This window comes from Drosophila subpulchrella, chromosome 2R (assembly GCF_014743375.2).
Source record: "Drosophila subpulchrella strain 33 F10 #4 breed RU33 chromosome 2R, RU_Dsub_v1.1 Primary Assembly, whole genome shotgun sequence".
NCBI lineage: Eukaryota > Metazoa > Arthropoda > Insecta > Diptera > Drosophilidae > Drosophila > Drosophila subpulchrella.
The window spans coordinates 19,284,763-19,311,617 of record NC_050611.1 but is presented as its reverse complement, the minus strand read 5'-3'; the positions used below and the strand labels follow the sequence as shown (position 1 = coordinate 19,311,617).

At 39.9% G+C, this 26,855-nt stretch overlaps 2 protein-coding genes across 18 annotated transcripts in view; both read left to right on the top strand.

The window, feature by feature from the left end:
* LOC119551744 (serine/threonine-protein kinase N) overlaps positions 1-26,855 on the top strand; it is a 39,000-nt gene that overhangs the window by 6,581 nt on the left and 5,564 nt on the right. For 2 of the 13 annotated variants that reach the window (XM_037861251.1, XM_037861248.1), the window contains exons 1-5: positions 6,598-6,970; positions 10,431-10,611; positions 15,743-16,064; positions 18,232-18,770; positions 24,642-25,946. In XM_037861251.1, coding sequence (XP_037717179.1) covers positions 10,546-10,611; positions 15,743-16,064; positions 18,232-18,770; positions 24,642-25,946 — 2,232 coding nt within the window. In that variant the 5' untranslated portion in view covers positions 6,598-6,970; positions 10,431-10,545. Of the gene's footprint in view, positions 1-6,597; positions 6,971-10,430; positions 10,612-14,786; positions 15,165-15,742; positions 16,065-18,231; positions 18,771-24,641; positions 25,947-26,855 lie in introns of those variants that run through there. The other 11 variants (XM_037861247.1, XM_037861245.1, XM_037861256.1 and 8 more) reach the window with 10 other exon arrangements.
* On the top strand, positions 19,851-24,391 carry LOC119551745. 5 transcript variants are annotated; one of them, XM_037861265.1, is made up of 4 exons: positions 19,851-20,783; positions 21,608-21,988; positions 22,047-22,478; positions 22,539-24,391. In XM_037861265.1, exons 2-4 carry the CDS (start codon positions 21,758-21,760, stop codon positions 24,150-24,152), a joined length of 2,277 nt encoding a protein of 758 aa, XP_037717193.1. In that variant the 5' UTR covers positions 19,851-20,783; positions 21,608-21,757; the 3' UTR covers positions 24,153-24,391. The 5 variants fall into 5 exon arrangements, with proteins under 5 accessions (XP_037717193.1, XP_037717190.1, XP_037717192.1 ...); XM_037861262.1 differs by having other exon boundaries at positions 21,576-21,988; XM_037861264.1 differs by having other exon boundaries at positions 19,851-20,806.

Genomic DNA, 26,855 nt, shown 5'->3' with positions numbered 1-26,855 from the left:
AATATTTTAATGCTTACCTCTCATAATCTATATTTTGTAGTTAAAAGTCCAACCGTAATTAAAATAATTATTGGAATGATGATCCTTTCGAATATTGTATTTATTCTTGAGCTAATAGCCTGGCTTGTAATAGAAACCATTTCAAATGCTTTATAAATGTCTTTGTATGATATGTGGGACTACGAGACTAAGCTACATACACTTGTCCCATTTCGGGTGCCTCACTTTTTGGCGCAATTCTTTCGCCTGGATTTGGCTTGGCGAACGGGTTTTCGCCTTGAACTCGAAAGAGTGGAAAACTCGAATTGGGCGCATGCAGGTGTCCCCAATTACAGTGGATTCTCGAAATTGGGACAACGTTAGTTAGCCAGGTTGCTCGTTTGGCTTGCAAATGATCTTAAGAAATGATGTGCCCCAAAGAGGGGCTCAGAACAGAGAACTGAGAGCCACAACAAATGCGGAAACTAGTTGCAGAAGTAGAAGTAGTTGTCTCGTTTGACACCTGGAATGTGGTGCACCTTCTACACCAGCAGCGTCTTGAACTTGCCACAGTTTGTGGTTCCGCTTGAAGTTGCAGTTGCACTGGGAGTTGCACGTGCATCCATCGAACAGCTGGCCTTTGTTGTTTGTTTGTTTGCTCGTTTTTTGGTTGGTTGTCTTTGCGGCAGGGTGGCCATTTATTTCTATCCAATTTTCTTCGCCTGCGACGGCTGCTGCGGTAACATTGATTTCTGTATAATTTTTGTAATTTTCACTTTCACTCGACCAAAAACGTTGAAATGGCAGACAAAACAAAAGCTAAGGCCGCCACTGCGACTGCGGCTATTGCCATAAAGCATTTTTCAATCAAATTAACAGCATGTTAATAGCATAACAGAGACATGCCATTTGTGCATATGCGAGTGAGAAAGAGACGGAGATAGGGTTTATGGGTGCACTGCAAGTAAATTGGGATCTTTGACGAATCGTAAAGAGGATTGCTTATTACAAAAGATAAATGGCCTTAATTAAACATAGGATTTCATTGGGGAAAAAAACAACAGCATTAATATAAAATCTTCGTCATATGATCATGCGATAAGCCTTTAATTTGCTAATAAATTGCTTAAAATTAAAATAAATGAAAAGGAAATAATTTTAAAACAATTGTTTTATAACTTGTAGTCCCAAAAATATTCAATTAGAAAACATTGATTTCATTAAAAGAAAACATCTTTAAGCAACACTATTATTTCAATGGTGATCTTAAGGGCCAAGTCATCAATGTTCTGTTAGTTGTATACATTTCAAAGAAAATTAACATGAATTTCAATTATTCGGATAGAAAAATACATATTCTCAATGTTAAGATAATTTTCCTTACCACAATTAAACTTAATAGAAGAAGTTAACATATTGAGATATATGTTCTTTATCTCACATTTAAATATTTTTTTAGACAAGAAAAATAGAAAAATTGTGGAACGAATAAGTAATAATACTTCAAGTTAAATAGTTTCTACAGTTTTTCATTGGTATTTTATTTTATTATAAAGCAAAAAACACAGGTATTTAATTTCACAGTGATCAAATAACTTTGGGTTCCATTAGTTTTCCAGCTCAATTGATTTTTCTCAGTGCAGAGACAATGGTGCGGAGAGAAAGAAAGAGGAGAAAAGCGTGCCAAGCCTTACTGCAATTGTTTGGCAAACACCTGCGATGCTGATGCTCTCTCCTCGCTCTCCCTCCTCTCATCTCGCGCACTCTCCTCGTTTGAGTGCCGCTCTCTGCCAATTTTCCCACTCTAAGTTGGCTTCCTCAAACAGACGCCGTTGTTGCCGTGTTTGCTGTTGTTGCTGCTGCTTACTATACCATTTTTTTCGATCGCTGCAAGTGTTGTTGACCGCTGAGTTTGACGCCGAAGCTAAAGCCAAAGCCAAAGCCTCAGGCGCTGCTCTCAAAATGCCGTTGTTCGTTGATTGAATGCAGCAGCAACAACAAGCCACGAACAACAAACAAACAACTAACAACAATGCAAAGCTTCCCATTTTAGAGATGAGTAAATAATTTTAGTCAAACGGGAAATGTGGCTTAGATAAAAGCTAATGACTCGAATAGGGTGGCTTGTAATTCGTATACTTTTAGAGTATTTTACTTTACTGTTTTTCAGAACTCTTAAATAATAACTCGTTGTTGATCTCAACTAATGACAATTCGCATTCTTTTTTAAGTTTTATTTTGAAAATCAAATTATTTGGATGAAGAGGAAAAACCTTTTTATGAACATAATGATAGCTGGGCTTCCGCATAATTTAAAAGATTTAAAAATAAACGAATAATTTAAAATAGTATATAAGTAAACAATATCGATTCGCTTAAGAAACCTTTTATTTTTAAAGGATTTTATAAGATACAACAAATTACAGTGGGTTAACAATGCTTTCTATAGCAGAACGTTGCGCATCTTTAAAATGTTATATACAAAAAATTGCGATTTAAGTTCTAACTGCTGTTCTTTTTCATCCACTATATTTTATAACCCTTTTTTCTGCGATAGTTTTATTCCCAGCGATAGATACTACACTAAACCAACTCATCTGTTATCCACAGACTAGTCTTTGTGTGGAATCCATGTTAATCACATTACGTGTGCCCGACTAATGCCCCGCCGATTCTGTGGGAATTGCTCTGATTTTTTATTTTTATCGCTGTGTGCAGTTGCACCTTTGAGCTCTTAATGCAATTAGTTAGAGCTGCTTTTGCTCCTCCTCACCTGAGTTTTTCGCTCAAATGCTCTTCGACACATTATAATTTTTCCCACTGAAATGTAACTGTAATGCACATTCCATATCTTTTTTCAACTGTAGCGAAAAACTATGATATATTAATTGGGTTGCGGGGTCTTGGGATTTCGGTGATAAAAGATTTTCAACTGGGGCTGATTTATTCTTTTTTACTGGCGAGTGCAGAGATGCAAATGAGAGTCGACACCCTTCGAAAGATGTCTTAAAGCCAGCCAGTCGGAACTTTTCAGGGGGAAGAGGGTCTTCCTCTTTGACGTTGGCCGACACTGTGGGCCCTTTTCCCTGTTTTTCCCTCTTTTTTTTCTATCTGCACCCCGGCCCCTTCTGGCCATAAACGATTCTTCTTGGCTGCCATTGTTGGCGCTGCCCTGTCATTGTCGAAAGTTACAGGTGGACTTCTTTGTCTTGAATCACCAAGAATGCAGTGAAACGAATTTTAAGTTGCAGAAATAGAGATGGAGTTTTGTGGGTCCTTTAATAACTTTCAAAAATCAACATTTCATATGATTTTTAATAGTTATAAATGTTAAAAATAATAGAAAACAAGGAAAAACGTAACAATTTCTTATATTTGTTGATATTTTTTTGGTAAGGATTGATTTAAGAGTAAGAACTTTAATTGATATAATCCCCTTCAAAGGTTTTTTCTGAAAATTTATATATTCATTTATTCATGATAGTATGTCTATAAAGAAATGATATAGGAGTACGAGGTAAGGTTAGAAATATATGCATTTTCCAACACTGATTCGGTAACAGCCACATCTTTGTAATATAATTCCTATAATATAAGTTGTACTGTACCTTCCCTGCTTATGCTGTACTTGTTACTGCATGTTGCTGTTGCAGACGACAACGATGACTTCCCACAGCCGCATCGATGCGACAACAAAACTGAGACACCGAGCTAAAGTTAAAGCCAAAGTTAAAGCCCAGAGACAGGCAGAGTTTTCCCTTTCGTTACGTGACAGCGCCCAAGCAATCGCACGGCCCGAAAGGCAACCATCCTACAGATACATTTGCAGAGATACATCTGCAAGAGCCACGGCTAAAACCCCGAGACAATCTGCATATCCATTCAGATCTTAACTTGGCTTTCGTTTGCCATGTGGTAAGAGTACTTTGCTTTGGCATTGTTCTTAGCTCAGTTTCCCTTAACTTCATAATGACATAATTGACAGGCACTCATTTTCCGGCTGAATGCGGCAGACTTTCCCGAAATATCCAAAACCATTTCCATTTCATTATAGATCTTATCAGAAAGATGGCGTGGTTTATGCAATTTTTCTTGAGTAATGTATGTATTTTAAGGTTAACTAATGTATCAAGTACTATCAATGATAAAAAGTCTTATCAATTGCTTAATATTATTGTACGTATAGATAACATTGGGTAATATATGGGTAACCATATACCTGTTCTCGAGGGTATAAAATGTTCATCATCTGGGTTTTCAGCTTGGACACTTTTCCTTTTATTTTTTGTGGCTTAAAGAAAAGGAGTCGGAAGAGGGGCGTGTAATTATGATGAAACTGGCTGACTTGACTTGTCGGCTGGGCAAGTTTTTTTGGGCGCTGTTTTCGAACCGAGTGCGTGGCAGTCTTTATGGTGTTTTGATTCGGTGTTCGGCGTTTTGGGACCTGGGTTTGTCAACCTCTGGGATCTTGGATCGACGTGGGCTGGGCGACCGACTGGCATGACGCATTCGACGTTCGACGGTTTTTGGTTTAATTGCACCGCATTTCGGTTTCGCTTTTCCGAGCGAGCGCAGCGCTTATCAGTCGCTGCACTTGGCATTGCCCACATTTTCTTTTTTGGCTTGCGGTTTTTCGTTTTGGCAGCACATCCGACATCCGGTTTCGAGTTTTGCCATACAATTTCCGTTTTCCCGATGCGGGTAGTGTAGTATCGGGAAATAAACACCCCCACACAACCACCGACCCACACGTATCGATTCCGAAAACCCTTCTATAAAGACATTCAATAGGTCAGGACGGGTGAGTCAGGGCCGCCTCAGAGGTTGACGGAGTGGGTAAAATGGGAACCTCTCTGGGGTGTGGATATCTAATTAGTCACTCAGTTGCAGGGCTTCTTCACCTTTTTTTCGTGAAGGGTTGTCGGCCCTCAATTCAATTTCATTCAGGTGGAATTTAAATTCATTTAAAGAAAGCAAGGGTTAAGATAATCAATACAACAGATAAATACATTTTGTAGATGTTGTTATCAAAAAAAAAAGGTTCTTAAAAAGTACCGTGTCTGAAATCAGTTTTTTTTTGAAAATATATTTTATTGACATCACTTGATGCACTTTGAGCTTAAATTAAATACGTTGAACTAGATTTTAAACCGAAAACAAGTTAAAAATGTTTAGCTCGAATGATCTATTTATTTAAGCCTTCTATTTCCTAAGTATTCTTTTTGCATACAAAGCTAATAGCTAAGAAATGCTGTTGTAGAAAATGTTTAAAACTATCCCGTTCTTAAATAGTTTGTTCCACAAAAGCGACAGCCTTGGGCGAAAGAATTTCTCTCGCTTGGAGAAAGCCTTGGGCCAAGAATTTTTCTAATTGAAGCGGCGCCATGCTGAGCCATGGAATTTTCCCCATTTCCTCTCTCGTCCATTTTTCCATTTTCCAGCTATTTTCGGTGCTTATGCAAATGACGACACTTGGCTTATCTCTTGGCTTATTCTCCGGAATAAACAGTAAACAAAAGTCGTGGCCAACTAAAATGTGTGACAGTTTCATAATAGTCGAAAACTCGAAGATGCGGAGAGCTTATTCTTTCGCTTGTGAGGAGTGAGGGGATCTCCCTCAAATGTTAATCAAACATAGCTGTACAATTCCCAGAACTGGCACAATGGGTGAGTTAAGAACAGAAAACGGGGGGCTGGGGGGATAGAGCCAAGAGGAAAATTGAAAAGAATCTGAGCGGAGCCAATTAACAAACTTGAGTTGCAGTTATTCAGCCGCGCACTCTCATTGGGGCTCTCTACCTCTCTCTCTCTCCACTTTATTCATACTCTTTTTAGAGCATTACTCTGTTGAGGTGCACTAAGAAAAACCCAACTTTGTGATCTTTAATGTTTCATATATATCATATATTTCATTTCATTTTTATGATGATATATGATATATATGATATGATACATGATACATGATATATATGATATGATACATATACATACATCATATATCATCATCATAAAAATCATATATCATCATCATAAAATCGTAGTATATAAAATATTATATAAAATATTTAAAAATAATCAAGAACTCATAAAAATAAAGTAATATAAATAAATTATATTATTGTGAATATTAGATCGAAAAAAAAAGTTTAAGTACTAGGAAACAAACAATTTACTCTGCAGACCTTAATAATAGTTTTGATCGTTATGAATTTCTGGATATAGGTGGTTAAGAGGAAAAAAAACGTTTTTCTGAGCTCAGAAATCTCCATCCTTCTAGCTGATACCAGTTACCTCCGAATTTACCTCAAGGGTCTCAGCCATTTGCATATACAATCCTTAACTCTTTATGTTTCCCAGATCTCTATGATCATGATAGGCTGGAAATAAAATTACCATAATGGGATGGGTTTAAAACAGATCATCCTTTAAGGTATGTTCATCCATATAGTAAGTTGCGGGTTTCTTAAAGTTAACCGATCTCTTACCATATCAGCACTCTCCCGCTTCTTGAAGCCTCTCTCTGGCACTCTCCCGCAAACATATCTCATTCTCTCTCGGCTTGGAGCTGCGGGCTTTGGGTCTGTGTGATTTTCTTCAGTTCGCTCGCGGACTTTGAATAAGCCGGTTGTGTCGCTGGTTCGGTTCGATTTTAGAGCTCTTTTTCGCCTGGTTCGTTTGTTATTGTTTGTGTGTGAAAGTAGCGGCGTGCAGCAGAAGCGAATTGCATAAATTGGGAAGCCAAAGCCTTTATATACATACTACACACTACCTGGTGATTTTCGAATTTCTTCCATCGTTCGGGTGTGCGAAAGAAAAAAATGTGTTTTCCAACGGATGACGCACAAATAAATGCGTTTTGGCCATGTCAATGTCCTTAATTTCGAGAGGCACGCCCACGCCCGCGCGAGTGCAGAGATACAGATACGAATCCAGCGGATAGTGCTAATAAAGATACATGGCCGCAATGGGATTAGCCGATTTCGAGCTGAGTGTAAGTTGCTAAACGATTTGGGCCATTTATTTTACGGCTTCTTCGTCGGCTTCAGCGGATTTCTAGTTAATAATTAAGACAAAAGGCGAAAGATAAAAGCCACAGATACAGATACAGATACAGATGCAGATACAGAAAACGGCGCTTGGGTGAAATTCCATTTCTCTTTTACTTTTATATTTCGTTTGGCAGCGCCAATCGCTTCGTTAAAAGTGAAAATCCAAGTGACAATCAATTAAAATTCGAGACCAGTCGAAAATCGATTTTCAGTTTCAAGCGGGCCAACATTTTGTTCTAATTTTGCCCACAATTTCGTCGTTGCGGCCACCACCGTCTTCTCCTCTTTCCTCTGGTTGTATTTTTATTTACGGTCTTCACGCTGCCGAGGCTTAACCCAAATTCACTTGTTGCATGTGCTGAATAAGCAAAAAATCGTTAAGAAAAAGAAGCGTTGAAGAAAAATGAAAATTTTCGTCGTTTTTAGTATTGTTGTCACAGTCGTCGATGCCTTTCTATGGCTTTGCCTTAATGCCATGCGACTGGGTCAAAACCCCCCTGAAAACCCCCCCCTTTCAACCATTTTCCATATTGGGTCGAACTCGAATTACAAATTAAAAAAAAATTAAATAAAATAAAATACGAAATAAGAAGCGTTGACAGCTTCAGTTGTCAACTAAACTAAACAAATTCATCAGCACCAGCCACATATGCCATAATGAGCTGTGCTTGCCTTTAAACGTTTTTGGAAAATTTATTATCGACACTCGGGAAATCTCATTTCCAATTCAATTCCCCTGTCATTGGGGTTTTGTAATGCAAAATCTCATTCCAAAATCGATTTCGGACTGTTTAGGCGTGTGTCCAAAAAAAAAACACAAAACAGAAACACTAATAATAACAAAGCCAGTTTGTACCTGTTAGTACTGTTAAGCAGTCTTCTGCTCATAAATGGTCAAGATATTTGTGTTTTTTTTGGCACCTTATTTCGAGGAAGCCGGGTAATATGATTAGTGATTGGTTTGGAAAGTGAATCTATTTTATTAATGGTTCAAAAGAAATAAATTTTTTTTAAACAGATATTGTGTTTTTTTTTATCTTAATAATGAGTCTTTTATTTAATTTTTCTTTTTTTATTAATGGTTCAAAAGAAATATCTTTTTTTTAAACAGATACTGTGTTTTTTTTTATCTTAGTAATGAGTCTTTTATTTAATTTGTTTTTTATTATTAATGGCTCAAGTAAAATACTTTTTATACCCGTTACTCGTAGAGTAAAAGGGTATACTAGATTCGTCGGAAAGTATGTAACAGGCAGAAGGAAGCGTTTCCGACCCCATAAAGTGTATATATTCTTGATCAGGATCACTAGCCGAGTCGATCTAGCCATGTCCGTCTGTCCGTCTGTCCGTCTGTCCGTCTGTCCGTCTGTCTGTCCGTCCGGATGAACGCTGAGATCTTGGAAACTATAAGAGCTAGGCTATTGAGATTAGGCGTGCAGATTCCTGAGCTTCTTACGCAGCGCAAGTTTGTTTCAGCAGAGTGCCACGCCCACTCTAACGCCCACAAACCGCCCAAAACTGTGGCTCCTGCAGTTTTCATGCTAGAATAAAAATTTTAACTGAAATGTATTATTCTCATCAATACCTATCGATTGACCCATAAAAAGTTTGCCACGCCCACTTTTACGCCCACAAACCGCCCACAAACTTCAAAAAATCGTAAATATGAACGCGGATATCTCGGAAAATATCAAAGATAAGTAAATGGGATTTCAGATTTAGATTCCGTAGGCTTGAGCGCAGCGCAAATTTGTCACGCGAATATGCCACGCCCACTCTAACGCCCACAAACCGCCCAAGCCTGTGGCGCCCACAATTTCCATGCTAGATAAAAAATTTTAACTGAAATGTATTGGTTTTGTCAATACCTATCGATTGATTCAAAAAAAACTTTGCCACGCCCACTCTAACGCCAACAACGCTTAAATCTGTCTACCGCCGGTAGGTGGCGCATTTCAATCTCGCTTTGCTGCTTGAATATATCTCCATTTTCCTTTGGTCCCTTTAGCTGAGTAACGGGTATCTCATAGTCGAGGTACTCGACTATAGCGTTCTTCCTTGTTTATACTAAAACTGTTTTTTTTTTTCTAAATTTTATTAATGAGTCTGGTATTTTTTGTATACCATTCACCATAAAATATCTATTATTTCTTAGAAAGAATTCTATATGTTAAGATAATTTGTTTTTTAATTGCTTTTTGTTACTTCTGAGTAACTATAAAATTTTTTGGCATGTTTTATATATTGTTTCCAAACTGTAGGGCATTTGTCAATCCTCATTTCCATAATCCCCCAAAATATACCTTTCCTACGTAGAGTGCGAAAATTAAATCGCTCACTTGAACCACAAAAAACAAAAAAATAAAAATAATAAAAAAAGAAATATCCCCCCGTCTGTGGACGTGCGTGGGCCGATCAAGTGAAAAAGCATCGGATCGGCCAAGGGTATACTATGGGCTGATATATGTTTATGATGATGTGTGTGCCCGTGGAGTTTATATAGCTGGCGACCTTGTTTTCGGTTTGATTTCATGTGCGTGTGGCAAGCACTTCGGTGTTTCCTGCCCCGCTGAATAGCCCAAATGCTGGATCTTAAATGGCAGGTTCGCTTCTGTATATGTTGTGATTTTTCTCTATGTTTTTTGTTTTTTTCGGAGGCAAACGACCGATTAGAAATCGTAAGTTTCATTGTTGCCCAGTGGTCGGTGTATTGCCCCCTTCAACCTTCCACCCTTCACCTCCCCAGTCCAAAAAAATTCGACTTCAAAGCGGGCGCCAATTATCAATTTATGAATTGCCGCGGGTCGAATCAAAGTGGTCCATCATCATTATCATTAGTTAACTGAATTTACTCCAACTTGATATACTAATAAATGTTTTTTCTCTTTTCTTCTCATTGCAGGTAAATGGAAAATTTGTTTGGTTTAATCGAAAATTGTAGAACTTTTCCAAGAGAAATTATTCCACATAATGTATCTTGTGGATACAGGCGCGCACACGTGTCAATATCTGTCCGCACTCGCCTCCCTTTTTGCAATTGCATGCCAATTTCAAATACAAATTCTGTTATTTGTTATTTTTTTTCGGAAAATATGTGCGCAAATCGAAAAGCTTTCTAATCGCTTTTACGCCTGAGCTGGGCGAAGCGTTTTTCCTTCTTAGCATTGCAGTTTGCGTCTTGGCAGCGCCTTGACATCGTCGCTTTTTATATTCGATATATCCAAACCGTATATATATGAGTGTGTATCTATGAGATGAGTCCATAGAGGTGGAAGTGGGTGCCTGGTGTGCTTTTTATTGTGACAAATATTTGGCCAGATTTCCCAACAGAGCGACAGATATTTGCGTTGTGTGATTTTTCTCTTGGAAAATGAGTATACAATTTTTCACATATTTCTACAGTGAGATAACGAAAAGAAAGAAATTAAAATATCACATGCTGCAAGTGTGTAACTTTCGGTGTACGTAAATGCAGTTTGTGTAAAATAACGTAAGCAAAACAATAGTAAACCGTATTATGGCATTGACTATGAATATGGTGTTTCTCAAGGATTTACGTTCGCGCCTCAAGGGATATCTACACGTATGTATGGGAGGGTATTTGTAAAATTATTGATTTGGGGGTATTAGTTTTTTAATTTTATTATTTAAATATTTAGGTTACAAAAATTCGTATCTACCGAATTTTACATCCATATATAAGCCAAATTTTCCCTCTTGTAACTAAAAATTCCATCTAAATGTACAGGAAATATTCGTTATTAATAAAAATAACCGCTATTAAAGTCTTAATGTCTATGTACATTCTCTTAAGCCTTGTTTAATTAGCCAATTAAGTCAAAGAAGCTGCTAAGTAAGTCGCAAAGACTGAACGTTCTGCCCCTTTCTCTTTGTACTTGCACTCTGATTTTCTGCCCACACACACAAATGGCCTGCGTCAAAAAGAAATTCATAAATTTTTAACAATTTATTGAAGTTTTCTGACACCGCCTCGGCTCATTCCCTTGGTTGGGTTGCATTTTTGTGCAACTTTCTCAGACAGCTGCTGTCATCATGCATGTAGCGCTTATATATCGCCTTTGTCTCAATGCAACCGCACCGAATCCCGACGTATAATGAACATGTCGCTATATCGCATATTATGCTGATTATTCAAGTATGTTGTGTCAGTTTTTTTTTTCCATTGCTCCGCTATGCTAGGTCTGCATTTTCCTTCGCCTTTCTGTAATCACGTTATGCAATCTCATTTGGCTTTATTATGGTTATCATCATCAGGATGTTTTCAAGAATGCGCCGCTAAAATTTCACATGCGACTAACATTTCCCAGGCGAACATAAGCCGCACTCAAGCAAAATACAAAACCCTAGAGGTACATTTGGTTTTAACAGGTATTCATTCTCCAAAAAGTTTAGTTAAAAAAACACTTTATGAACTTTAGACTTTAAATAAATAATTAAAGTAGCACATAAATGCTATTATTTTTAGTAGTTGAATAATTTTCATTTCAAACTCAAATGCATAATTTTATTTTATCAAGAAGAAATAAACATTTTAAATTAAAAACAGGGTTTTAGTTTTTGTAAAATGGTAACCAACATTTTAATATAAATTACCTTATGAATTCAGAAGTGTTTTTAAAATAAAAGAGTATCTTATCTTGGGATACCATGTATCTATAACCGATGATTAGAAGTTTTAAATATTATTTCATCACTATAAATGCCTTTTACTAATACTTAATACTTATAACTTAATACTATAATTATTATAATAAAATAAAACTTTACCGAGACTACTCAGAGAAAATTCTGACGTTCTCATCTGAGTTGAAAATGTTCTTGAAAATAGAACGACATTTTTTAAGTTGAAAATGTTTTTACTTTGCTCGAATCAAGTAGAATTGGCGGTGTTTATGTACATTGTATATCTCAACAAATAAACTATTAGTTCAGTCCGCAGTGTATACTTAAAAGTTGTTAAATTAACTCAATTTAACTTTACTCTTCTCACCATTTCGTTCTAATATTGAGAACATTGATACCAAAACGTATTTACACGGTTTTTAAGAACGAATGTTCTCAATTCAAGAACAATGTTCTTGGATATTTCGCTCTGTGTAGGGAACATCATATACAGTATAATTTCCTCTGTGCCTTTGTGGATTTAACTTTTCTCTTCTCACCATTTCGTTATAATTTTGAGAACATTGATACCAAAATGTACTTACACGGTTTTTAAGAACGAATGTTCTCAATTCAAGAACAACGTTTTTGGATTTTTCTCTCTGTGTAGGGACCATCATATACAGTATATTTTCCTCTGTGCCTTTGTGGATTTAACTTTTCTCTTCTCACCATTTCGTTCTAATATTGAGAACATTGATACCAAAATGTACTTACACGGTTTTTAGGAACGAATGTTCTCAATTCAAGAACAATGTTCTTGGATATTTCTCTCTGTGTAGGAAATATCATATACAGTATATTTTCCCCTGTGCCTTTGTGGATTTGCTTGATGATTCGTCTAAGTAAATAGAAGCGTTGGGAGGTGGGTGGTTGAGTGAAATAAAAAAGAGTGTGGGTTGACTTTTGGGGCTTACAACTCGCTCGTTCGAGTTGCCTGTTTGTTGCAGTTGGCCGCTCTTTGTCGATTTTGATTTGCAGCTAATTGGCAATTAGCAGGATTCACTTAAAATCGCATTATCCCATCAAAGGCACTTGTTCCATCTCCATCTTCATCAAAGGGATCCAAATGTTTTGGCCCTAGCCAAGGTTGCGTTCGCAGCGAATTGAGTTGCGTGGTTTGAGCTTATCGACGGCGAACGAACCTGTTGCTGCTAAAACGATTGCCGTTCGTCACGATTCGCTTTTCGTTTTTCGATTTTCCCTCCAGCAAAATACCCCCCACACAAACACAAACACACACCGGTGCAGGTCCAGCCCCTCGCTATAAGGTGGATGTTCTCAGTAACTGTTCGGCTATAGACGGGCGTAGTTAATTCCGATTTCCCACCGGAGCTCGATAGCGGTGACTCAGTGGTGTCACCTAATTATTGGTTATTAATCTCAACAAGTGTTGCAAATATTAACATAATTATCTCTCAAGTGCCAGTCATTCAAATAGGATAATTAACGACCCCTATTGAAGGGGGGCGAAATAAATAAAATTCCAACCAGTGTGGGTGAAAAAGTGAATCGAAAAATGTGCCAACTTCCGTGTGTGTAAACAAGAGGCTCTGGAAGTCTAAGTTTCATGCCAAACTTATCAGTTGGCCGCCCGGTTCTTTGATAAGAAAACGTTACGCACTCTTTTATTATTTCCCTGCCAACTCAGGGCCGCATTTTTAGTGGAAGGGCTCCTCAGGAAATAACTAAAAAGTTTCAGGGTCGAAATAGCTTTAAAAATAAAGAAAATCAATAGAAAATATTGATAAATGTTGATAAGGCAAAGAAATAATACGTGACTAATTCGTTTTGGAAATTGAAAAATTCAAAGTTTCAAGGTCTCAATGGCTTCGAATTTAAGTCAATCAACAGAAAGTATTGACAAAAGTTATTAGAATGCAATATGAATACTATAAAAATTTCACACGAATAACAAAAAGTTTTTAGTTTCTCAATGACCTAATAATAAAGGAAACTAATATTATTTCACTATTGAAAGTTCAGATTATGCAAATAATATTTGCGACATTCCTTAATGAAATATTCCCACCGTAGCTCGCCATACTGGTACGGTTTTAAAAATATTTACAATGAGTTTCCCATAAACAATTGTTTATTGAAAAGTGTTTACTCTGTACCTCTCTGCACTTGCCACTTTGTTTGGGCATACATATATGCATATGTTTTGCAGACCGTAGATTTCAACGGGAATTGAAAATAAACATATTCAATCGATAGCACAACTGGGCAACTTTTGTTGTCTACGGCTCATTGTGTAATTATGTACATACGATTCGACTCTTAAATACAGAATTTGTGGAAATTAAAACAATTAAATATGTTGTTCTCAAGAACATAAAAATACATTTATGTATTCCTGACAGATAAGAATGAACTTGAACTTAAATAAAGCGTTTACAAGATGATTTTGAATGCCGTCTTAGATGTTTTGTATGAATTCGTATATTCAGTGTGATTAAAATTTCCCAATTCTATTATGCAATTCTTCAAACTTTTTGTAGCTACTTCAACATTTTTATTGTTTTGATACTTTGATTAGTTGGCAAACAGAAACCGCAAATTCAAAAGTTTCTAAAATAAAAGAATTTAAATCTTTGCGTTTTGTGTTGCCAACTGACTTTCCATCTGAGCAAACTTTCGCCTATCAAACAAATAGCCTAACAACATTCTGATACATAAATTCATTGAGAAAGTGTATCGTAGACAATGGCATTCAATTGAAGTCGTCGCTCGATTAGAATTCCAATTTGCATAGCAATTATCGTCGGGTTGTTCGCCAGCTTCAAGTGACACCTTTGACGACTTTTCCCGGCCAAGAAACGAGTGTTTCGAGCCGCAATGCATTGAGTGCTTATCAGACAGAAGCAATCGAGAACCGTTTAATGAGAAAGCCAAAGAAACTTGTTGAACTACAAGAAAAAGAGGCACAAAAAGGCAGAAGAACCTGGTGAGGCAGGGGGAAATACATTTTCTAGATAAACGGCAGTTGGAGTCGTGTGAATAAAAGTGTGTATTTGTTTTTTTTTTTATGGGTCAGGCTGTTCCAGCTAATTACCGTGAACTTGTCAGCGGACACAAAACGGCTGTAAAATGACCAAAGTGAGGTAATAAAGCCGACGACTTAACAAGAAATCCGAGTGAATAATGTCCAGGCTGGTGAAGAGAATCCGCAGCATGATCAATCCAAACAGCCAGCGGGATCGGGAAGACTCCACCTCGATATCCACTTCGGAGGGCGGGAGTGCGAGTAGGAAGTGCCATTCCCTGCCGCGCCGGTACAGTAAACGCTCGACGGCGCGACGATCGAACAGTGGTCTGTGGAACAGACTGGTCACAAATGTCTTTGGTCCTGAAGATGCCGATGATTTTAACAACGATGGTGACAGTGTTGGTGGTTCCATATTCTACACCGATTCGGTTAATGGTTCCAACTATGTGATATCTGGAGAAGTGAGTTGGAAAACTGCAGAAATTCAAATATTTCTAACTAAAAAGGGGAGATTTCAGAAAATGTTATAGAAACTATGATGGTTTATTTGGGGATATTTTATCTTGAATATTCGGATTTAGCCTTTTAGACAGAATTTTAGATTGTAAACCCAACTCTTTTTGGTTTTAAGTTTTTATAATGTTAATACTTCATATTATTAAATATAATACATCGATAAAGTTGGTTTAGATCCCGATATTCTATTCTATTCCCGGAATTCTATTGTCGTTGAAATGGTAATAGACAGTAACAGAATTGAAAGTTAACATTTAAATTTGAAGGGCATGAATAATTGGAATATTTATGAACTCATTAGGTATAACCATATGGGTTTTTTGGGTGACAAATACTTCCAACAATATACATAGTTTCAGAATATTTATATTTAAGGAAGTACTTCCTAATTTTAGAGAAATTACTTAGTAATCATAAGGTTTTTTGGGCTGGTAAATTACTTAACTATAGAAATTTATAATATCTTACTTATTATTTCAGGAGAAATTACTAAGAACATATTGTTTTTCCTTCCCATTCCCAGGGCGAATACATAAAGCATCCCGTTCTGTACGAACTCAGTCACAAATATGGTTTCACAGAGAATTTGCCCGAAAGCTGTATGTCCATACGGCTGGAGGAGATCAAGGAGGCCATTCGGCGGGAGATCCGCAAGGAGCTGAAGATCAAGGAGGGCGCCGAGAAGCTGCGCGAGGTGGCCAAGGACCGGCGGTCCCTCAGCGATGTGGCCGTTCTTGTGAAGAAGAGCAAAAGCAAACTGGCCGAGCTCAAGTCCGAGTTGCAGGAGCTCGAGAGTCAAATCCTCCTGACATCGGCCAACACCGCCGTGAATAGCAATGGACAAGGTGAGTACTGGTCCTCCATTTCTCGCTAAGATTGGGTAACTCTTTCCTAGCGCCGTCTCGCTTTTCGTTTCGAAAATCCATTAAAAGCCAAACTTTCGAAAAGCCAATCATAAACTGTTGCAATTATACGAGAGCCAAAGTTGAGCATATTTTCGTGCAACAAGTTTTGTGGGCAAGTGTAACGAGACAAGTGTATTCCCAATGGAAACGAAGGGCGCGCTTATGGGGCGGGGCCACTAACGAAGCTATGGTCAAAACAAACTACCAGGAAAAGTTTCGGCAGGGCAATGAAGTTGAAATACATTTTTCGGGCAGAAGATGAAGTTAAGGTCAAGGGGGAAGTTGTTACTTAATTAAGTTTCTTGTTTCAAAGTTTAATTTGATCAGTTAAACTATCAGTTTGATAACTGAAGATAGTATTATTCAACTTAGAAATATTATTAGCAATAGTCAGATAAACAGCTAATCTTTAAAGGTTCCGTTTTATAATGATAATTATTTATATTATCTGTAAAACTAATTTATACTATGATGTTAGTTAGTTTTCTAAAGTAATTAGGGATTGGTATTGGTGAATATTGGTATTTCCAGTTCAATAATACTAACCAACCAATAATTGTTTAAACATACAAACTTACCTGCCGGTAAACAAACAATAAAAATGAAAGTACTCCCTTTAAAAGAGTATCTTCAATCAAACCGAATGTTGAAATTGTTCAGGTCTTTAAGAATGGTTAAGTCCGTCTTTAACGAGTCATTGTCACGCACTTGCTTTTACCACACTTTTCTTGGCCCATCACTTAATGCTTCATGATGACAAAAGTGAAAAAAAAAACATTGTGTTGGGTGTGAAAGATCTGATTACCGCGTTATATATGCCCTCGTATCTTTGACAAAACACTTTGTGATAGACTTGGCGACAAACGAAATGTGTTTTCTTCATTTCCTTTTCTATAATTTATGTGATCCAACCTATTGACACAACTGGCGTAAAATGTGCTACGTTCGGTTTGCTTACATTTTCGATTGGAGACAGCGCTCTGACATTCCTTCTATCTGCTTCCGTGTTTGGCCAATCCCCCGAGCAGAAGTATTCGACCCAGAAGAAACGTCCACCGACTGCATTGTGTGGCGCCAAAGTCGACTTTCCATATGTCAGGCGATTGACATGTTTGGCAGCTGTCAAAGAATGCTGCACAAATGCCTATTCTCTTTGAATAGATAGATGGTGCATATAGCACATGCATACATATACGTATTTTTAGTTAGAGCCAAACAAATAACCAATAGAAAAGCAAACAAACCAAGAAAATTGAAAGGGCAAGCTTTCGAGCTATTTGTTTGGCAATTTATTGATCAACGATTGTGTTGCCTTAAATGGTTTTTTAAATTCACATTTTTTTTGTTAGGCAGTTGTTAACTAAAAGTAGTTACTATAAATTAGAGGACCAAACTAATGTTTAACAGAAATAGCTTCTGACAAAAAACTTCAATATATATTCAACATAACAGCAAATTGTGAAATTGGCCCCTGACTAAATTCCTAAATCGTCATTTAGTTTTTATTCTTATCGCGGGGCTTACAAGCCCTTCATTCTACACCGCAATTATACGATTAGAAACGGTTTTATTGCTTGCAATTTATTATCGGAATCTGAACATTTTGCTTGTTTTTCACAAATAAGGAATATGGTAATGCAAAGTAGTGGTTAGTGGAAACTAGTATAATTTATTTCTATAATCTGTGAACAAACATGCAATTATTTAAAACTGGGTTTTATTTTATTTTTTTTATACCCCTCACTCGTAGACAAAAAGGTGCCACGCCCACTCTAACGCCCACAGACTAAGGGCGTCTATTGCTATTTTGTTATATTATATTTTGTAATATAATATAATTATATATACTAGTAAATTATGTACATGCCAAAAATTGTTTTAAATCCGACCATTCATTTAAAACTTATAAGCAAATAAAATGTGCAATCTCGGAAACAGCTGATTTGCTGCATGCATATATGCATCTCATTCGCACTATCTTTAGCTGAGTAACGGGTATCTAATAGTCAGGCCTTCTACTAAATCATTCTTTCTTCTTTAGTTGTAGACATTTGTCATTAAAACATACATATGTACCTCTTTTAAAATTCCGATTTATTTCTTGCAGAATCGATAACTGCATGCATCGATCCCAATGGCGGTTTCGTGGTCAGCGGAGCGGTTGGCGGCCTGGGCGGCGGAAACACGGCTCTCGATGGCGGCGCACCGGCCACCGCCAATGACAAAGTGCTCGCCTCGCTGGAGAAGCAACTGCAGATTGAGATGAAGGTGAAGACCGGGGCGGAGAACATGATCCAGTCGCTGGGCATTGGCTGCGACAAGAAGCTGCTGGCGGAAGCCCACCAGATGCTGGCCGATTCGAAGGCCAAGATTGAGTTTTTGCGCCTGCGCATCATCAAGGTGAAACAGAATCGCGAGCAGGCCGATCGCCTGAAGGCCTCCCGCCAGATGATGGACGAGCATGGACAGACGATCGGGGGCACCAACAGCAGTCAGCCAGCGAGCCTGGAGACGACGCTCGAGGAGCGGATCGAGGAGCTGCGTCATCGACTGCGGATCGAGGCAGCCGTCGTGGATGGGGCCAAAAATGTGATCCGCACGCTGCAGACGGCAAATCGGGCACCGGACAAGAAGGCGCTGCAAGAGGTGAGTCTTAAAAGTATTTTAATATTCCGGGGGGAGTTACCCAATAATATTTTGAGAAAACCTGTACACAATTACTCTGCCCCAAAGAATCTTTAAAAATGTATTTATGTTCGGGAGTCATGTGTGGAAATCTATATAAAAAACATTATGTTTTAATATTTTACAACAGTTTTGAAGTGAAACATCATATAATTGTCATACTTCTTAATTAAATATTTTTTATAAACCATAAACTATATAAAAGCTATCATAGTTTTGTAATCCTAATCAAAATCTTACATTAATATTATAACATGGTTCATAAAAATTGCAATTATTTCCAAATTGATAATTCCCATGATTTTATTTTTAAAATGTTTGACCACACTGTATATATTCTAATGTGTGACCAACCTGGTATATAAAAAAAAACAAGATTCCTAAAGATTCCCAAATTATGCTAATCCCAGAGTTAATTAGAGCTGGCTGGTGGCCAGGTACCCGTAGAGCCCTGCAAGTGCTTCCCCGTTTAGCCAAAAATCAGGTGTGTCTGCTGCCATATGGCCACACGACGTATGATTCATATTTGATATACCCATGCGTATACGTGATTTTTGCCCAACTTGTGGCAAAGTCAAGTGAAACGGGAAGCGGTAAGGAGGAAAAGCTAATTATGCGGCTGCTTGAAATATTTTTCAACGCTCTCTGTTTGTCCGATTTCGTTTTAATTTCAAGACATTTTTCTTTCGGCCGCTAACTGTCGTCTCATTAATTAAATGGACGTGGAACGTCGCAATTACTTGGGCCCAAGAAAAATGATTTGGCAAGTGTGCTCAGGGCCTGCCCTAATAATTTTGGCATAGGTTTTTGTTTTATTTTAAAATTTTTTTTAGTTAATGGCAGTGCTGACAGAAAAGTAGTCCCAAAATATACGCTAAACGAGCGCATTTTCACTGTATTTCACCATGCATTTATGCAAGAGAAGATATACATTTTTTTTTTGTAGTATTTCCCAATGCCTGCGTTTCCTGTCGCGTGGCAAACTCACTTTTTTTGTATCTCTTTGTGATTTATCTTTTTACCGATGCTCATGCGGTTTTTGTCTTTGGATTCAACATGAGCAGACACTTTACTTCCGCAGCAGCAGCTACTACAACAATATGTTGTCCGGGCTGTGGCCTAAATATTCTATTTGCAGGCCCCATTCTCATATTTATTTGTTCTGCGTTGCGGTTGCATCTGTCAGATGCAGAAATAAGAAAGTTCTCAGTGGCAGTTCGTTTTAAAAACCGCAGGAAAAAATATGGATTTTAACGAACCAGTGAAAGATGGCGGGTCTTTAATCATAAAAAACAGATCAATTAAAATGATCTTTACATAAAAATAACTGATTCTACTAGATATTAAACATATCTTGCTGTTATATCAAGCCTAAAATAGTAGTCAAGTACAGGCATATATTTATAAATTTAATTAAAAGCATCATATCCAAAGATATATTTTTTTTTCTTTAACGATCTTATAGCTCATTTTTTCGCTGTGCATCTAAATATCGCCGAACTTATTATACGATCGGCTAAACAATAAACACAAAACTTTTGCCGATGCCCTTTTGGCCATTTGGAAGCGTTTTGCTAAACATTTTTAGAACTATGCTGCCCGCTGGCACCCAAACATTGGCTATACTTATGTATAAACACGTCTAAACATCTGTGTGTGATCGGGCGAAAACGACAAACGTATAAAACCATCATAAGAAACGGAGCGCAAAGTTCTATGGCCAACATATGGGGGGAAAACTTGTTGTTAGCCGCCGTTTTGTTGATGTGAATATACTACATACACATGTCCGCTTCTCTGGCGAATTTTCCCAAGCAGCTTTTCCTTGGCGTTCAGTGCGAGTTGGATTGCCGTTGGCTACGTGCTACGCCGCCCGGTGTTTCCCGATATTTTATAATTTTTTTTTAATTGCCGCGTCTTGCCTCGCGTTCGTGTTTCTTTGTTTTCGTGTGATCTATGAAACTCTATGAATGCGTAATGAAATAATAATACAAATAGTAATGAACTAATCAAAGTGAACTCGAGAAAAGCACGCTCGCCACACACACAGTGTACATAAGTCGAATCGCAAGTCTAAGCCAAGCCATTAGCTCTTCGACATTACGCATACGCAGCGTGTGCCGCAGGTTTTTTATTCGCTTTCATCCACCTGAAATTGCGTAATTTTCCGTTTGGATTGTCCGTTCTTCTCGCCGATCCCCCAGATTTGGCTTTTGGGGTCATCTTGCAATTTTAGCGTAACGAAAAAGAAATCATGTTAAAAATAAAATCACATAAATTTAGAAACACACATTTTACAAAGGCTAAGAAAAACCGAAAGTGTTTTCGTTCCACCCCATCCATCTTTTAACCCCCCGCGTTAAAATTGTGTGTGCGTTGGCTGAATGAAGCTAAAAATACGTGAAAACGAAAAAATCAAATTGATATAGTTGAAACTGCCCGTGAAGAAGGTTTTTGTTAACCAAAAAATAATTAATTTTTAAAAGGACAGAATTGTATAAAGTCTAGAAATATAACAGAACAGCTAAAAGAATTTAAAGTGCAATCGCGTGTAATACAAACATTGAAAAGAATGCCTTGAATTTGTTTAAAATACGAAAAATTCAAAGGAAAAGAAAAAGTTCCAAATTATTATAAACAACCTGTGGCGATGTTACGGCAATTGTTGATATAAAATTACTATTAAATAGTTAGGATTCCATGGGCATTTTCAACCGTAACCGTTGGCTTATGATAAATATTTGTTTCAATTCTGCTCGACAATAGGAACCAACAAGTCGTTTTCTCGATATTTTTAGCAAGAATATAAAGTTCGGTGTGGTGACGTACATACAGATCTATGTAGTATATAGTGCGTGAGTGTATTTTTATGAATCTATGGATGGCACCTTGAGCCACACCATAACCACAGCCAAAATGTGTTCATAGTGCGATCGCAAGAGGGAGTCATGAGCACGCCCACGGCCACGCCCACTGCGGGGGCGGTTCCGGGACAGCAGGTTCCACTGCCCCATGAACTGACCGCCGAGTGGACGGTGCGAGCACATCTCACTTTTGCCCGAGCGGGAGAGCATGTGCAAAAGGAGTTTAGTGCTCCGGAGGCAGTGCATCCAATGCGCGTGGTCTACAAATGGTGTACGCCCTGCGAGGAACCTGAAACAGAACAGGATGTGGACAAGGTAAGCGGTGTGGAGTGATCTCCCAAACTTAATTAACACTTGATGTAATCCTTTACAGACAGCAGCTACTGCGGGAACCAGCTTCCGCTCCACAAACTCCTCGGCCACCACCAATGCAGATTCGGCTTTCGGTAGTCCACATGCTTCCAGGGCTCTTAATAAACCACTGGTGGAAACTGCTACTGCTGCTCCTTCTGGAGCCACTGCCCAAGTTTGTGGCACTCGTTGCCGAAGCACCTGCAACATCATGGTGTCCGCAGTGGCAGATTTCCTACCCCAGGAAGGAGGAGCCACTGGGTCCGTTAATGAGCCCTTTGTTTACCACAGCAAAGTGCGGGCCCAGCAGCTCAGGGATGCCTTCTCCCAGACAAGTGATACGGAGGAGCAGCCAGCCAAGAGGCGGCCAGCTTACGAGCAACGTAGGGCCACCACCGAGGCGCTGATGAACTTTGCCAGCAAGCGGCAGGCGGAGGAGGCTAACACCTATGTGGTGGGTATTGAATTCCCCAGTTAATTACTTTCTCTCTCTATAACCTATTTGAATCCACAGCCAACCTACTCGCCCACGCCCACAACACCCTCGTCTACATTCAAATCAGCTTCGATGTCAAGGATACCACCACTGGCTGGCAACTTGGGCCAAGGAGCAGCACCCAGAATACCCAACTTGGGGGAGAAGAAGCCCCGCACTGTTCACATTGATGTTTACTGCACGGGATCCGAGGGAGATGAGGAGGAGGAGGCGGATGATGAGAGGCAGGCTGATGAAGAGGTCTCCAGCTCCTCTGATTCCGAGCTGGCTGGCAGCAAGCGCTACGAACTGGACTCGAATTCCACACCGCAAACCGTGTTGGATAATGAACAGATGCTGCTGCGCCATCAAAGAATCTCTGGAGGAGCCATGCCCAGGCGATTGGCGCAAAATCAGGCAAAAAAGAATCAAGTGGATAGCCAACAGCCAGACAATCTAAATCTGGGTCATGCCATTACCAAATGCAGCACAGCCGAGGAAGTGTGCGAGTCCAAGCAGCTATTGTTCCGCAAACACATTGGTGATCAGCGGGCGGCCAAGTTGGCCACTGTCCGCCAGAAATACATGCGCCAGCCTAGCGATGAGACGAGTAGCAGCACTTACCCCAACTCCTCGAGGTCAACGATGCCCAGGGATGCCACCTGTAGCAGCATATCGAGTGTCATGGGTGGAACGGATTGCGTGGACTCGTCATGGAAGGAAACAGACGACCTGGACACACCGATGGTGTCCTTTGGTTTGACCAAATCCGATAGCTTTGAGTACGAGAACTCGCTAGACCGCCTGCGCATAAGCCAGATGGAGCGCCTTTGGTCAAGGCAGCACTCCATGGACCAGAGTCACCTGCAAACTCACCTGGGAGCTCCAGCCCCCCATCACCTGCAAACGATCACGGAGGTGCAGTCGCAACGCAGCTCCTTCCAGCGCAGCGATACCATCCCATCGGAATCGGATGGCTTCTCGGATGCCAATGGATTTAATACATACCCGGGAAGGCAGTCGCAGTCGCAGTTGCAGCAGATATCGCATTTCCCACGCAATCGTCCTGGTTTTCTGCAGTTCTTTGGACCAACTGGCGGACCAGGAGGCGTTGCTGAACCAACTCCGCCAGCCACGGCTCCAGTTCAACCCGCTGCAGCCGCTACAACGGATCCGTTCCGCCTACTCCATCCGAGTTTCCGATGGAAGAGTGAAGCACGCGACAACCTAAGCGTGCAGGTGGCCTCCGGATCACCCTCCTCAGAGCGCAGTTCCCCGCAGCTCTTGTCGGCTGCCACCACAGTGGTGCGTTGCGGTAGTGAGGCGCCGCCGAGCACCACTTCGGCTAGTACTTTTGGGACCACAGTGACGCCTTCGCCAGTACCAGTGCGACGTTTTGAAATATCACGCGACAGCCCGAGTCTTGCAAGTGAGGCCTCCACTTCCGTTTCCGGTTACACCCATGAGCATTTGGAGAAGGCTCGCCGCTTTGGCAATGTGGTTGCCATGAGGAAACCAGGCCACCATGTAGGTCCCACCAAGAATCCCAATTGCCAGTGTGAGAGCTGTCAGCGTTGGCTGGCCGAGAGATTTCAGCTGCGCGGTAGAGCCTTCTCCCTGGGCGAGAAGCCCCTAATCAGGCGTCCACAGTAGTGAAAAGCGCACGGAACCCTTCTGGATTTACTACCTATTCTTTGTCTAAGGCTTGCATTTAACACTTTGCTTTTGAGATTGATACGCTCCCAATTAACCCAAACCCCAAATTCGAACCCAAAAACAAAACTTTCTTTCGATTAGTTGTAAGCCATGTAAGCGAATATGTTCCTCACGCAAAACACAAATTGTGCGCTGAATCAGTTTAATGTTGTAATAAAGTAAAACAATAGATTTAATCAGAAAAGTATGTTTTATTTCAGTAAATTTAGAAATTATTTAGTTTTAAGAGTTTTAGCGGTTGGGATATTTATAATATGAAATCTAAAGCTTTATTTATTTCAATACATGTGGGTTATTTATGTATTCAATTGAAGGGAGTTCTTGTAGTAGTTAAACAAAATTACTAAAGTTATGTACAGGAGGGAAGTTAAATTAAAACTTTATTAAGGTTTCAAAATATTTATTAATTTTCTTTTAAAAACCCAGGCCCATGGACGTTTGTCGGAGTCGTCGCGAAAATTAGATCTCTTGCGCTACTCCCTGGAGCTACGTCGCCAGGAGCTGCCCGTCGATTCGCCCGCCGCCCAGCTATTAAAAACGGAGCTGCAGATCGTCCAGCAATCGACATCCCCCGCTCCCGTCACCTACACGTCACTACAAACCGGCCAGGGAGGATTACTTGGTGGGAAGCCCTACCAGTCGGTGTCCTCGTTGGGACGCTGTGCCAGTGTCACCGGAAAACTAGAGGTTCGCCTACTGGGATGCCAAGATCTGCTAGAAGATGTGCCCGGCAGATCACGAAGGGACAAGGATAACAACTCCAGTCCGGGGGATTTAAGGAGCTTCGTCAAGGGGGTGACCTCGCGCAGCAGTTCGAAGAGCTATTCGGTTAAGGATGAGACCTCCATCGAGATCATGGCAACCATCAAGCTGGACAACATCACTGTGGGCCAGACATCGTGGAAGCCATGTTCGCAGCAGGCCTGGGATCAGCGCTTCTCCATCGATCTAGACCGCTCCCGTGAACTGGAGATTGGAGTTTACTGGCGTGACTGGCGGTCCCTGTGCGCCGTGAAGGTGCTGCGCCTGGAGGAGTTCATTGATGATGTACGACATGGCATGGCACTGCAGCTGGAGCCACAGGGACTACTCTTCGCGGAGGTGAAGTTCTTAAACCCAATGATTTCGCAGAAGCCAAAGCTGCGGCGCCAGCGAATGATCTTCAACAGGCAGCAGGCGAAGAACATCTCGCGGGCCAAGCAAATGAACATCAATGTGGCCACCTGGGGCCGTCTGCTCAAGCGAAATGCTCCAAATCATGTGCACATGGGATCGGTGGGATCTGGATCTTCTATAACAGGTGCCTCTCCCATGGTGGTCAGTGGATCCCGAGATTCCGAGTCGCCGATTTCGAGGACTCCCTCCTCCGATGCGCTCGTAGAACCAGAGCCCTACACTCCAGGAGAGCAGGCCCAGAACCTGGAATTCGATCCGGATGCAGGAATACACGAGCATGTGGAGACGCCGGGTGAATATCCGGATCCGGCAGCTAGTGGTCTGAGTGGAATGCGTCCCCTGTCCATGCATATGCAGGGTATCAGTGTATTGCCCCCGGATTCGCCACCCGTGGCCGCAGGAGCAACCGGAAGGCCCAACACGCTTAGCTTACAGATGCCGGGAGTTAGTAAAGGACAGAGTATTCAGGGCGGACGCACTGCAGCACCCACAACGGCGCCACCACCACCACCCGTGCTCAAGTCAGCCTCGACCACTCCGATACTGGATCAGGAGGTAAGTTGCTTGCTTATTCTAGAGATCCGTGTACAGCTCAATAGTCATTACTTGACCGACCCTGTATAAAGATCTGCGTATGTACTTAGCTGTGTACCCGTAGCTGGTTTGATCGTTGTGCCTGCCACCCGCTCCTCCGCCCACTTTCTCATGTATCTATTCACCACACACTCGCACACACACACACACACACTCAATCTTTGCAGTCATCACATTTGGGCATTTGGTGTTGGTTTTGTATTATATATCTCTCTAATATGTACATTTGGAACGGCGGTCGACTCCATACAGAACCATCATCGATCGCGAGAACTGGCAGAAAACTATTCCGAAATTTAATTGGAAATTAATTTTCTTATCTTTACATTTTATATTTTGAAGCTTCTTTAGTTTCTTAATTCGAATTGAGTTACCATTTCATCTGTTAAAAGAAATAAAAATATTTTTCGAACCATTAAAAAACCTTTCTCATATCAAATAATATTAAAAGTCAAATATATCTAATATAAAATCGACTTTTTTGTGTAGCAGGCAAACTTTTAATTCTTAGTTCTTACCCTCTGAACTTTTTAAGTATTACTAATACCTAAGATTATATATTTTAAATATTTTTTAAAGAAAGTGAATTTAAAGATCTGGTTAAACAAGTCATAATATTTTAAAATAAATTAACCTTGTGTTAAAATTACCGGAAATTAGTTTACGCCTTAGCTCTTCTCCAATGCCTCAAGGCATTAGTTTTCCAACCCATCAACGTCATTTCCCTTTGCTTTTTACTCTCTCTCTTTTAATTTATCTTCAAAGAAACTTCTTTCTTTGCCTTGAACATCCTTTCATCACTTTCTTCACCTGTCAATACTTTTCGCATTGCGCTTTTTTTGTGGCCCGCCGTCATCTTACTTTCTCTGT